Source organism: Rhinoderma darwinii, chromosome 7, assembly GCF_050947455.1.
Source record: "Rhinoderma darwinii isolate aRhiDar2 chromosome 7, aRhiDar2.hap1, whole genome shotgun sequence".
Lineage (NCBI taxonomy): Eukaryota > Metazoa > Chordata > Amphibia > Anura > Rhinodermatidae > Rhinoderma > Rhinoderma darwinii.
Genome location: NC_134693.1, coordinates 20,993,852 through 21,008,634, shown reverse-complemented (window position 1 = coordinate 21,008,634; position 14,783 = coordinate 20,993,852). Strand labels below are relative to the sequence as shown.

Sequence of the window (14,783 nt, the reverse complement as noted above, 5' to 3'; positions counted from 1 at the left end):
TGTAGCTGTGTATGGGCACAGGGCTGACACACCCTAAATACACAGGACCTCTCCGTAATGTCCTCATACTGCATCACAAGCCAAGATAAGCTTTGTTTTGTTGTGTATGCTACAAGTGAGCGGAATAGCTCTGTAGTTAAGAGGCTGCTCACTCTACTTGATGCAAGGCTGGAATTTGTTAATTAGGGGCTTGGTTATGGGCAGATATTTGGTTATTTGTTTCCCAATTCTGGGCAACGAAACAAAAGACTGTGTGTAATGTACTTACCTCGCCATGTTCCTGCACTGTCTCTCCATGTCGGCTGCCGCTGTCAGGCTGTGAATGGGGCTGGAAGGGATGTCAGTCGGTGTGGCCGCAGAACGTGCGGCCGTCCAACCAGTCAGAGCACTAGGCATGCTATTTAAAGAGCACCTGTCACTAGTTCATATAAGTTGAACTGGTTAACTGACATGAAAAGCGCTATCTCCCTGATTCCAGCGCTTTTTTCTTTTTTTCCTGGACCCCCCCCCCCCCATTCCAGAGATATGCTCCACTGTTTTGTTGGCTCTTTATATGCTAATTTGCTGTAGTTAGCCAACAGGGCGTGAACTACCCTCAAGGTGCCTCGAGCTGTTTGATCAGAATCAGTGCCAGGGAAGCTAGCTCTGCCCCATTGGCTAACTGCAGCAAATTGACATATAGGGAGCCAACACAACAGTAGGCCATATCTCAGGAACAAGGGGCCCAGGAAAAGAAAAACAGCACTGGAATCAGGGAGACAGCGCTATTTAGGACAGTTCAACTTATATGACCTAGTGACAGGTCCTCTTTAAATCTCTGGTACACTGGTCTCTGGACCAGTCATAGGTGTTAGTATCTCGTCCCTACCTGGTTGCTATATCTTGCTTTGAACCAGAACTCGCCTTGCTGTTTTGACTTATTTAGCCCCTGACTATGTTATTTCCTTCTGTACTGCATACCAGGCTCTGCTGCATCTCTAATACTAAACCTGGGTTGTCTGAATACGCCTTTAGATTGTCCCACTGTACTGCATACTCAGCTCTGCTGTATCTCTGATACTGACCCTGGATTGTCCAACTACTCTCCCAGCTTCTACAACTATCACACACACCCTGCTCTGCCATTCCACTGCTACTACTTCTGGTACATGAATTGACAGTGAATTTGTTGTAACCCATAAAAACCGTACTACTATATTCCCTACTTAGTTTAGTCCATTTTCCGCTTACGCATCTCTAGAGAATTAAGTAATGGGCTAACCGATTTTACGGGAAAATTGGGGCATTGGTAAATAGTGCCGCCTGGTAGACTATTTCTCTGAAGATCGTGGAATCAGATCATAACCCTCTGTGAATTTTCTAAGCCACCGATGAATGTGGTATTCCCATTAGTGCAACCCCTTTGTATACGGCCTGTTAGAGCATATGGACATTATAGAGGGGATCCAGAGCGGAAAGTCACTAATAAACAGAACAATAAGTCTGTCCATGTATTACATGGACGGTCATGCATCTGAACAGCCGCCATGTAATGCTACGTTTCTCTGTAGTGGCTATTGTAGGGGAAATGATCAGGTGGTTGCAGCTTCGCCTACCAGTCAGCTGTTTAATAGGGGTCTGGGAAGCCAGATTCACAGCGATCAGCTTACAAAGGGCATCATATTCGGCTGACAGATCAGCTTTAAATCTGAATCATTTAGATGTACAGCAGGGCCCCATACAAGTGTATGGCTCACGTATTATTTCTCTGTACAACTTGGAGGCTGTGTCAGAATGTAACACAATGGTCTGATGCTACGTGTTTGAACGATTCACACAACTAGCCCACATTCAGATGTGGCGGATTTGTTGTGGATTTTCGGTGTCGATTCCAACCTGAAAATCTGCAACAAAGTACAGTACAATACATGTGAATTGTTTTTTAAAATCAGTTCAGAATTTTCAAATCCACAACATGCCTATCAAATCCACGGCAAATCCACAGCAAGATCTGCCACATCTAAACTCACCATTATTGATCATGCACACAACTGTATTTTGGGGTCTGTCTCCAATTTGGTGCCCATAGCATTCCATGGGCCTCTACTGTACCTCTATGTACAGAGGTAGACACACACAGAGCTTTTTTTTTCTTACAGATTCTATGAAAATCTGTGGAAAAAAAATAATTACGGAGTGCGTATTAAAGGATTATATACACTACCGTTCAAAAGTTTAGGGTCACTTAGAGATTTCCTTATTTTTGTAAGGAAAACACAGTTTTTTTCAATGAAGATAACATTAAATTAATCAGAAATACACTCTATACATTGTTAATGTGCTAAATGACTATTCTAGCTGCAAACGTCTGGTTTTTAATGCAATATCTACATAGGTGTATAGAGGCCCATTTCCAGCAACCATCACTCCAGTGTTCTAATGGTACATTGTGTTTGCTAACTGTGTTAGAAGGCTAATGGATGATTAGAAAACACTTGAAAGCCCTTGTGCAATTATGTTAACACCGCTGTAAGCAGTTTTGCTGTTTAGAGGAGCTATAAAACTGACCTTCCTTTGAGCTAGTTGAGAATCTGGAGCATTACATTTGTGGGTTCGATTAAACTCTCAAAATGGCTAGAAAAAGAGAGCTTTCATGTGAAACTCGGCAGACTATTCTTGTTCTTAGAAATGAAGGCTATTCCATGCGAGAAATTGCGAAGAAACTGAAGATTTCCTACAACGGTGTGTACTACTCCCTTCAGAGGACAGCACAAACAGGCACTAACCAGAGTAGAAAGAGAAGTGGGAGGCCCCGCTGCACAACTGAGCAACAAGACAAGTACATTAGAGTCTCTAGTTTGAGAAATAGACGCCTCACAGGTCCTCAACTGGCAGCTTCATTAAATAGTACCCGCAAAACGCCAGTGTAAACGTCTACAGTGAAGAGGCGACTCTGGGATGCTGGCCTTCAGGGCAGTGGCAAAGAAAAAGCCATATCTGAGACTGGCTAATAAAAGGAAAAGATTAATATGGGCAAAAGCACAGACATTGGACAGAGGAAGATTGGAAAAAAGTGTTATGGACAGACGAATCGAAGTTTGAGGTGTTTGGATCACACAGAAGAACATTTGTGAGACGCAGAATAACTGAAAAGATGCCGGAAGAGTGCCTGACGCCATCTGTCAAGCATGGTGGAGGTAATGTGATGGTCTGGGGTTGCTTTGGTGCTGGTAAAGTGGGATATTTGTACAAGGTAAAAGGGATTTTGAATAAGAAAGGCTATCACTCCATTTTGCAACGCCATGCCATACCCTGTGGACAGCGCTTGATTGGAGCCAATTTCATCCTACAACAGGGCAATGACCCAAAGCACACCTCCAAATTATGCAAGAACTATTTAGGGAAGAAGCAGGCAGCTGGTATTCTATCTGTAATGGAGTGGCCAGCGCAGTCATCAGATCTCAACCCCATAGAGCTGTTGTGGGAGCAGCTTGACCGTATGGTACGCAAGAAGCGCCCATCAAGCCAATCCAACTTGTGGGAGGGGCTTCTGGAAGCATGGGGTGAAATTTCTCCCGATTACCTCAGAAAATTAACAGCTAGAATGCCAAAGGTCTGCAATGCTGTAATTGCTGCAAATGGAGCATTCCAAGACCAAAGCAAAGTTTGAAGGAGAAAATTATTATTTCAAATAAAAATCATTATTTCTAACCTTGTCAATGTCTTGACTATATTTTCTAGTCATTTTGCAACTCGTTTGATAAATATAAGTGAGTTTTCATGGAAAACACAAAATTGTCTGGGTGACCCCAAACTTTTGAACGGTAGTGTATATGTATGTATACACATTTTTAGGGTTTGTTCTTCCTTGGCAGCTATGAGATCTAAATATATATTATGTGTTCAGTGCCTGCTCGTCTATTCTTTTGCACCGTCATTTTGAGTTATCATTGCCGTTTCTACAATTTTTCCAATACAAAAGGCTTGTGCATCATTGTACAGTATTTATAAAGGCGCAAAAGTATCTTAAGAAATAAAAATATCCTTAAAATAAAATATACAGTAGTTACAAAAAAACAAACATCAATTCATACTTGCAGTGACAGATAATCCATTTACTCTTCTGACAATGTACAAAAATGAATGGTTTGTGTAATTTAAAACCACATCATGTCACAGGCTGCAGGTAATGTAATCCCAGGTAAAGGACACCACTATGTACCATTTCAAGCTCCGCACTAACCGTCTGGTTACGAGCTCATTTAGACGGGACCGAATAGACAACAAAATGGGCTGGAGAGATGAGCAAATTAAATGCAAAGCATGTGAATCCAGTCATAGATACATATGAGAAGATGACATTGGTGAAGCCTGTGATAATGGCGCTTTAAATATAAGCATCTATACGATACCTATCAGTAGTTATGGCAGCGAGCGTAAAGGCGGTGTTGTTTACTACTTCTGCAGTCCCTGCGGGAGTCTCACAGTTGCCAACAGTAGTGTTTTAACCCCTTTGGTACTGCTCATAGATTTCTGTGATTGGAATATGGACACATTCTAAACAAAGAGCCGTTAAACTTAAAGGTCCTTTACTTAGAACAGCAAGAAACCCTAATCTGTCCGCAAACGCTCATTCATCGGCTGATCGTATCGTTTATGCAGCAATAAATATTATCGTTGTCGGCAGCGCATCGCCCTGTGTAAACAAGGAGATGTGATGCGGATATGATGAAAATGCAGGGGGACATGCGATCGCTCGTCCCTACACATAACATTTATAGCTCCTTGTAAAAGGAGAAAACGAGCTGTCTCATTGTTCGGCGCCCGTTTTTACCGGCTATATTGGCCGGTGTAAAAGGACCCAAGACCAGACTATATCCTATACAGACCAGACTATCCCCTATACCATACCTCCCAACTTTTGAATTCGGAAAAGAGGGACATTTTAAGCCACGCCCCTAACCACGCCCAATATCCCGCATAAACACATCAAATCACGGCCAGATCCTTCTGCAAATAACGCGCGCACATTGTCACTGCGGATCTCTGGACTGTCTGGATATCACATATATTATGGATCCGGTTATGTCGTCTTTGTGTTACTTTTCCTATCTTGGGTATAACATTCGCTCATCACGGCGGCAGCAGCTGCAGGACAAACCAAAAGGCTGAGAACAATGAAAGTCAAGAGGGAGACCCTGTGGTGGATGACTTTTCAATTGACAGGTAGCAGAGTTACATGATGACCCCAAACCAGACTATCCCTTATACAGGCCGCAGACAGGACTACCTACTTTTACAGACCCCAGTCTATCTACTTATACAGACCCCAGACCAGACTATCCCCTATAAAGTCCTCAGATCAGATGTACAGATCTCCCCGTTCCTGAACTCCTCTGCAGACGTCCTGACGCTGACCCGTGCGCCAGGACGATGTCTTGACGTTTGTTGCATCGCACGGAAGTGCAGAGGAAATCAGGAATGGGAAAGGTGAGTATATGAGCCATTCGGGAGATCTCCCCTCTTTCTGGGAGTCTCACGGATGTTTTGAGAGAGTTGGCAAGTATGTCCTTGGCGACCAGGCAAAGAAGGAATATCCAAACCAAATAAGAAGTCACCTGACTGCGTACGCACTGTTTTACTATGCAAAAATACTGCCACTTGCTATTGCCGGTAAAATTATTTGACGTTTACCAGCCTCCCAGTGTAAATACCGACTGGCTTGGTGGTTTACCGGCCTGATGGCGAGTCCATGAGCAGCCCCACCACCCAAACCAGGGATTGAGAACGCTGTTCGCAACTCCCTATCGACAGGACACGCAGATGGCGCTTCATGAGGAGGGCCATCAGGTGGCAGCTTTTGCTTAAAATCTGTTTTTTTTTTATACACAGAAATCTACAAGCAGCCCCAAAGTAGTGAAAATACTTCCACCATTGGACAGTGGCACTTACGGGAATTTGTAAGATGCCCATAAAGGATTTTAAAAAAAAGCCCCCCAAGCCAATTCTGAGGTGCTGTTTGCCGATTATACAGGGTGGGCCATTTATATGGATACACCTAAATAAAATGGGAATGGTTGGTGATATTAATTTCCTGTTTGTGGCACATTAGTATATGGGAGGGGGGAAACTTTTCAAGCTGGGTGTTGAACATGGCGGCCATTTTGAAGTTGGCCATTTTGTATCCAACTTTAGTTTTTTCAATGGGAAGAGGGTCATGTGACACATCAAACTTATCGAGAATTTCACAAGAAAAACAATGGTGTGCTTGGTTTTAATGTTACTTTATTCTTTCATGAGTTATTTACAAGTTTCTGACCACTTATAAAATGTGTTCAAAGTGCTGCCCATTGTGTTGGATTGTCAATGCAACCCTCTTCTCCCACTCTTCACACACTGATAGCAACACGTAAATTTACGACGCAAAAAAGATTATAAGTCCTGATACGGCTATGTCGACGCAAAAATAAAAGTTGTAGCTCTTTGAATGAGACGATGGAAAAACATAAGGGTATGTTCACCCGACCTATTTTCAGGCGTAATTCGGGCGTTTTACGCCTCAAATTACGCCTGAAAAGACGGCTCCATTACGTCTGCAAACATCTGCCCATTGCTTGCAATGGGTTTTACGATATTCTGTTTAGACGAGGTGAAATTTTACGCGTCCCTGTCAGAAGACGGCGCGTAAAAATACGTCCGCGTCAAAGAAGTGCAGGTCACTTCTTGGGACGTTTTTGGAGCCGTTTTTCATTGACTCCATTGAAAAACAGCTCCAATTACGTCCGTAATGGACGCCGCGAAAAACGCGAGTACTTGCAAAAACATCTGAAATTCAGGAGCTGTTTTCGCCGCAAAACAGCTCCGGAATTTCAGACGTATTTTGCGTTTGCGTGTGAACATACCCTAAAATATAGCTTGGTCATTAAGGCCTAAAATGGGCTGCTCACTAAGGGGTTAAATAGCCTTGTATTATTTTGCTATTTTTATGACTAACCCCGCATATAAAACTAGTGGAATAACTTTTATTTCTATTTTTTTACACAAATGTCAGCCACGATAGACACTTCTAAATCTATTAATAAGTATATCCTATTTCTAATAGGGAATCTCAATAATATCTGCACTGAAGACAAACGTCAAAAAGTCTCTCAGGAAACGAGAAACAACAACACCATTATCTCCCGCCCTTCCTGTCCCCGCCCACACAGGACGCGCTCCCCGCCCCCACCTATGCACGGCCCCGACGCCTCTAGTCTGCTGTACGGCGGCGCGCCGTGCCCCGCCCCTGTCCCTCCACTAGGGGGGTGCGCACTAGAGCGCATGCGCAGCCTTCGCTTAGGGGAGTAGAACACAACGGAAAGTTGGGCGGAAAGTTTGCAGCCAACATGTCGGGAACAACGAACGTGTCCGCTATGAAGAAAGTGGTGCAGCAGCTGCGAGTAGAGGCCGGCATCAACCGGGTGAAGGTGAGAGAGATCCACCAACAAATGTAATTGTTAATCCCGAAACTAACAAGTATAGAGACCCCAAACTTCCTCCCGGCAGTGGGGGAGGGGAAGCACCTAACCTCTATGTATGCTGAGTCGTACTATAGGGATATATTGCTTTACTCTTCCGTGTATGTGCTCACCCTTGTATTGATAATATCGCATATATATATATATATATCCGCTACCTTTGAATTTACACTAAGGGCTTGTCCAGACACAATGGAATTGTTGCAGAAAATTTCTGTAGCAATTCCGTTGCAAGTCAGAGATTTTCCGCGGTTGCAAAAGCGCAGTTTCCTGCGGTTTTTGATTGTAGAAAATGGTGCGTAAATTTGCTGCGTTTTTCCCAACGTTAGGAGATGGAGACATCGCCTCGGAAAAACGCAGCAATTCTGGACACCTTCCGCAGCAGAAACTGACGTTCTGTCCATATGGAAAATATGTATTCGGCCCCTTTCCCACTACTTATTAGGTTACATTCACACGAGCGTGACAGATTTACGTGTGTAAAAACTGCATAAATCTGTCCGTGTGCGTTGCGTTTTGCATCGGTGCGCTTTGCGCGTGTCATGTTTTTCACGCACTTGCAAGCACTTTTTTTCTTTGATGCCTGAAACACATTGTGCGTCCGTTCGCGGTCCGTGGTTTTCACGCGCCCATTGACTCCAATAGGCGACTAGGTGCATGAAAACGCAGCAATATAGAACATGCAGTGAGTTTCCCGCAACGAACAATCGCTGCGTGAAACCTCACGCATGTGTGAATGGCCCCATTGAAATCAATGGCGCCGTGTGCTGTTCGTTGTTTCAACACACGGCACGCGGACGAGAATCCCGCTCGTCTGAATGAGCCCTTAGTCTCCCTTTGATGTATAAGCTGGGAAAGCTCCTAATGTATACGTTAAATGGAGGCAGTGACGGGTGCCTAATAGTGGCATCTGTTACCCATAGAACGTAATGGTATCCGTTTTAATGGACACGTCATAAACCTTTTCAATTGTATCCATTCAGCTGATACAATAATATTTTATAGGTGGTCCATTTAAGGCCTCTGTCTATCATAGATTATAATAGTGTCCGTTTAACGGATATGAAAAGCCAATGACGTATCTGTTTCATCGGATGCCATACAGTGGCTTGGGTCACCCATAGGCTCCTGTGTTAATTTAAAAAAAACAAAAAAAAAAACATAGTGCAGTAGACGACTCTATTGTATCCAGTTAAAAAAAAGTTATACCTAACAGAGGCCAAAATTCTTTGCCTCTGTTGGTTTAATGGGATCCTATGGGTACGTTTGATGTGGAAGAAGCGCCGCATGCAGGTTTTGCGCGGATGTATTACGAAGGGTGAAAATCCACGAGAGAATTGACATGCTGCAGATTTGAAAATCCGCCGTATAACCTGAAAACCGCACAACGGAAATCCGACCTGTGATTTCACCCGCAAACTGATGCCAACATGCAATAGATAATGCTGGATGTTTTTTTGCAGGTTTCTCAGGCGGCTGCCGATCTGAAGCAGTTCTGTATGCAGAATGCACAACACGACCCCTTACTAACTGGAATCTCCTCGAGCACAAATCCTTTCCGACCCCCAAAAGTCTGCTCTTTCCTGTAAATTTCTTTCTTTCCCAATGGTAAGTTAACATTTAAGTCCCTGTTGACGACTAATTTTGGCACATATGACTAGTATAAGATATACGCATTTGTTATGTGGTTTCCCTCCTCTGAAATTTCCTTATAAATCGGACACTGGCAGAACTGATATATCTAGTACATGATACAGGGATTCAAAGGACCCCACAGAAAATCCCTGTCATTCACAGCCTTCTCAGGCCCTGTACTAGGCTTAACCAGGCTTATCATTTCTGCCCGGAGTGTTTAAAATAGTTGAGACGTGTTTGCAAATATTATTTAAGGCCTCATGCACATGACCACATTGGTCAAAACCACGGGTCCGTTGCGGTCCATCGGGAAAAAAAATTTGTGCATCCGTGTGTCCTCAGGGTTCACGGATCCACAACATTTCATCAGTATTGACTGTAAAATGACATGTCCTGAATTTTTGCGTCCCCTGCACCGATCCGTGCAAACCACGGTTGTGTGCATTGGGGTCATAGAAAAGAATGGGACCACAAAAATTGGATAAGGGACCTAAGGGCTTCAGTCACACGACCGTAGTAAACGTTTGTGTGACGACAGTTAAAACGGCCGTCACGTGGACGCATGTATTTCAATGGGGCTGTTCGCATTCTGTCGGTTTAACAGACCGTGCGAAAGGTCTGTGGAAAAATTTCCTATTTTCTTCCGTTTTCGTAGATCCCTCAATGGACTGAAGGATCGGTGAAAACGTGTCGCACACGGGTGCAACTCGAACGTGAAAAATTACAGGTTTGCACTTGTTCGTGTGAATCTGCCCTAAGGGTTCTTCATCAGCAGAAACCTTCATTCGCTCTCTAAGCGGCCTCATTTTTGGATAGATCATTGAGGTAATAAAGGGCAAGCTTTAAAAAGAACCTTTCACCTGCCCATACATGTAGCTGAGTGCAACGTGTAATGGGCAGGGCTGTACAAACCCTGTCTCACATTTTTTCCCTATCTTCCTTCGTTATTTACATATCGGTGCCGTTATATTTGGCGCCCGATATGTAAATAAGCCCCTGAACAGTCAACGGGGCGTTTCTAGCTAACTAAATGGCAAGGGGGCGTGATGTCTTCGCTCTACGGACAGTGTCAGGGCGGCTTGCGCCGTGTTCCCTCCCGTGAGAACACACACAGGCTGAGAGAGCGCTCTCTGCAGAGTGAAAGGTTCTCTTTAAAGGGGTTATCCGGGGACCAAAAATTGCATTGCAATAATATATTTATAATTCACTGAGTATATAAATGTCATGTAGTTCTCCCTAGTACAATTCTGAAATTCACTGGTTTATATCTTTAGGGATATATATATTTTTAAAGTGCCAGTATCATTGCAATATTTCCAAATTGCAATCTGCCTGTGTCAGATGCACAGCACAGATTGCAAAAAATATATCAACTATCAGGTTCAACTGTTGATGCGCTTTCTTTGCCACTATGGTTTCAGTGATTTATTGGAAAAATTTGGGTGGATACCCATAAGCTCACAGTTTGTGTCAGCCGAACATAACGTTGCTTTATTATACTTGGTTTTATTTTTATTTTTGTTTGTTATATTTTGTATATATATTTTGTTTTTGTTATTTTATGTTTTTTATTCCAAGTTGTGCAAAGTTTGTCCGAATATGAGCAGCCCCTGTAAGGACTTAGCAGCTGATAGCTGCATCAGCCAACACAGGCTGATATCCATACAAATTGCAGCTATCCAGTCTCAATATAATAATATAGATGCAACAGACGGAGGACACACTCCAACAGCATCTATCAGGCTGAATATTTATACCAACGGGGAGATATCCCTGGGGGTATTTAAGCTCATATTCGGACAAACTTTGCACAACTTGGAATAAAAAACATAAAATAACAAAAACAAAATATATATACAAAATATAACAAACAAAAATAAAAATAAAACCAAGTATAATAAAGCAACGTTATGTTCGGCTGACACAAACTGTGAGCTTATGGGTATCCACCCAAATTTTTCCAATAAATCACTGAAACCATAGTGGCAAAGAAAGCGCATCAACAGTTGAACCTGATAGTTGATATATTTTTTGCAATCTGTGCTGTGCATCTGACACAGGCAGATTGCAATTTGGAAATATTGCAATGATACTGGCACTTTAAAAATATATATATCCCTAAAGATATAAACCAGGCAATAATATATTTATGTGAAACGAACTTACTAATATACTTTAATTAAAAATTCTGTACTAAATGGTGCAGTTCAAACCTTCTGAATTATTCAGGAAGTGCTGGAGCTTTTCTAATAGTGATGACGCTCCGACACGGCCCCACATGACTGAGCTCTTGCTTCATGTGCTGTTCGTGAACACGACCACAAGGGGCTGTCACATTGCCTATTGCTTGAGTCCCGAGCAGAGCATCAGCTAGCGCTTTGCTCGGGACTCCCTGCTCCCGACATCCATATTTGGTCAATTCAAGGGTTTCCTATCGCTGGAGTCCCCGGCTGTAGAAGGCATGCTGCTGGTTTAGTGGCTCCAAACATATTGACAGGTTCCCTATAAGCTGGTCATACACCCTAAGGCTAGATTCACTCGGACGTGAAAGACTAGAGTCTATGGAGGGATGCGTGAAACGCAAAAAAATAGGACATGGCCTATTTTTTTTTTCACGGTTCGTTTAAACAGTCGTGTGAACGGCCCCATTGGAGTATGAGTCCGTGTGACCGCGGTTGTTTTAACGGCCGTCACACAGACTTATTCAACGTGCGTGTGAATAAGGACTAAGATAGTGATTGGCCATCGCTCATGGGATCATTCCTATGAACAATCCCAGCTACATGAAGGACAAAACCAGCCGAACAAGGAGTTAAAAAAAAACAACCACTAAACTAACTCCCTGGGGGTCGTGTATAATGGCAAAGAATCATCCTGATTCGGACGATCATTCCATACACCAGTAGTTTTGTCCGGTCTAAACTTTCCAATCATGTTTTTCTGTCTGCCAGAAGCAGACGAATGGTCATTTGCGTTAATTTTACAAACAATGGTCGGCCGACGACTGTGTATGGCCAAGCTTTAGTCTCTGCTGTACTGTCAGCAGACAGTTAATTACAGTAAAAAAAGAAAAATCAAAAACAGGTTTAAAACCAGTAAGCGGAAAACTAAGTAATTTTGTATTTGGTTTTCAGTAACCAGAATGACCGCATTTAAGAAAAGTTTCTTATTGTTATGTGCAACCTTTAAATTGCTCCTTGTTACACGCATCAGTGAGGCTTGAAGGGCGAGAACCTATGGCAGATCACTGTTGGGGCGGCCATGCATAGACAGATGTACAGCTAGTGCTGGGATGGTCTACGAGCCCCTATGCACGAACACCTTTCTGTAGATTTACAGATGTGTCCGGGCCGTAGAAGTGATCCACAAAATATAGGACGTGTCTTATTCTTGTCTGCAATTGTCACTGACTCGCCCAAGTCTGAGCGCTTCTGTAATTGCGGACAGTAAGAACCATTACGGTCCTGTGCATGAGGCCTTCGCTTTCTGTTTATGGCTCCTGGACACTGAGTCTGTAAAGTAATGCACGAGGGCCGTACAGCTTCTTAGCACGAAGCCGCCAGGGCTTTACCGTACAGGCTCCGTATGTACAGAAATATGCTCCTGGGGGATAATACCTCTGTACAGATAGATTTGTGCGGATTTAGAGGCATAGGGAGGTGCCTTATGTTACCTCCTATGGCAGACCTATTAGTTCTGTACAAGACGTAGCCGTAATACAGCCGTGTGCATGAGGTGTTACAATTAGGGAAAGGTGAGACTTTATTGATATTTTTAAATGTGAGAAGTCGAGATTTCTCAAAATTAGTTCAAAGGAAAAATACTTGTTGCTCATTGCAGCCACTCCACTTAGCACCGGTTTTTGATACATCTCCCCCTATATCTTCCCTTTTACATGGCCTGATTCGTGAAGCAAAGGTGAGCATTGATCAAGCCCAAAATCATCTGATCACAGGTTTAATTTTAGCCCATTTAACCCCACATACGACTCCCCAAGTGCGAACTGTTAGGGTATGTGCACACACTAATTACGTCCGTAATTGACGGACGTATTTCGGCCGGAAGACCCGGACCGAACACAGTGCAGGGAGCCGGGCTCCTAGCATCATACTTATGTACGATGCTAGGAGTCCCTGCCTCGCTGCAGGACAACTGTCCCGTACTGTAATCATGTTTTCAGTACGGGACAGTTGTCCTGCAGCGAGGCAGGGACTCCTAGCATCGTACATAAGTATGATGCTAGGAGCCCGGCTCCTTGCACTGTGTTCGGTCCGGGACTTGCGGCCGAAATACGTCCGTCAATTACGGACGTAATTAGTGTGTGTGCACATACCCTTATGCATGTTCTGCATTACTGAGCAAACGATAACTGAAAAACTAAAGGGTTCCTTCCTCTGCCACTTGTCTTATTAAAAGGAAGAGCCAACTCTAAAGCTGGCTATAGGCATGAGATTTATTTTCTACAGGACTGTCTTATATTTATGGGAACAGCCAAATGTGTCCTGATGTCTCAATGGAAATGGGACTTCCATTGATTTACCCGAGATAAGCGGCATTGGGTCGGTCTTGTAGCCGCTTATCTCGCGTCCATAGAAATAACATGTCAGAAGTGACTGTGGCACAGCAATAACATACCATTAAATGCTTTTGTTTATGGTTAACTTTCTTTTTATTTTTTTCGTCTGTTTCTTTACAGCTTTAACTTTTATCCGGATCACAATTTGTTCAGATGGAACAGCTCGGTGTAACGCTATAAAGTTGACCCACGGGATGTGCCAAGTTTTCTACTGTACATTTTTTTTCAACAAAAGTTTAACATCTACCTCTCCGTTGTGAGCTGTTTGCAGTAATTTGTATTCTTTTCTCTTAAAAAAAACAAATCCATTTTATACACTGGTGACTAATCACAATAAAAAATTTTTTTCTTTTTACATTTTCTCGGTGTGGCTAGACGTCCTATTTAGATGTCTGTAATGTGGCCACAGTGATATTTGTATTACAGCTGCTACACCTGGACCCAACTTAGATCACCATCTAACATTATGGAGATCTACGTTGAATTTAACCACCTGAGGCAGAGGTGTTGCTGTTGTAATATGGCTATTAAATGTGGCTGCATTATTCCATCTGAACGCTTTAATCTGTATAAGGGATTATTAATGGGACCCATAGTGTTGAGATCTAACAAATTTTACGAAAATGTAATGAGAAAGTAAAAGCAATCTGCATTCCAATGTTAAATACTGGCTGCAGGTATTAAACAATTATACCGGTTACACTGTATGCTGGGACGCTGATTCTTCTTAGGGAAAGTCGGTGTAATGTAGACAGCCTGCCGGCAATGCTCCGGGAAAAATGTGCGACAGGAAAGTGCAATTCACATCCCTTCCAAGTAACATGTCCGAGCACATGAATTTGGTATTAAATGCAGTCCTATCTATGGACCATTCTGTTTCGGTCTATTGGTCCTCATCAGCGGCGCTAGTTTCATAATTAGAGACTCCTTATCGGGAAACATTTCAGTAAAATAGAAATGCTTTTGGCAAAACTTCATGGAAGTCCACAATTATGATGCAATATTTTTGTAAATTTTTAACATGTGAAACCTTTCTACACTCTTCAAAGCAATGCTTTATTAAAATGTCTAACAAA

General features: G+C 43.0%; 1 protein-coding gene across 1 annotated transcript; it reads left to right on the top strand.

Moving 5' to 3' along the window:
* The first annotated feature begins 7,271 nt into the window (after positions 1–7,271).
* GNG5 (G protein subunit gamma 5) lies at positions 7,272–14,783 on the top strand. The gene is made up of 3 exons (XM_075832930.1): positions 7,272–7,445; positions 8,960–9,104; positions 13,828–14,783. The coding sequence occupies exons 1-2, from the start codon at positions 7,365–7,367 to the stop codon at positions 9,083–9,085; spliced, it is 207 nt and encodes a 68-aa protein (XP_075689045.1). The 5' UTR covers positions 7,272–7,364; the 3' UTR covers positions 9,086–9,104; positions 13,828–14,783.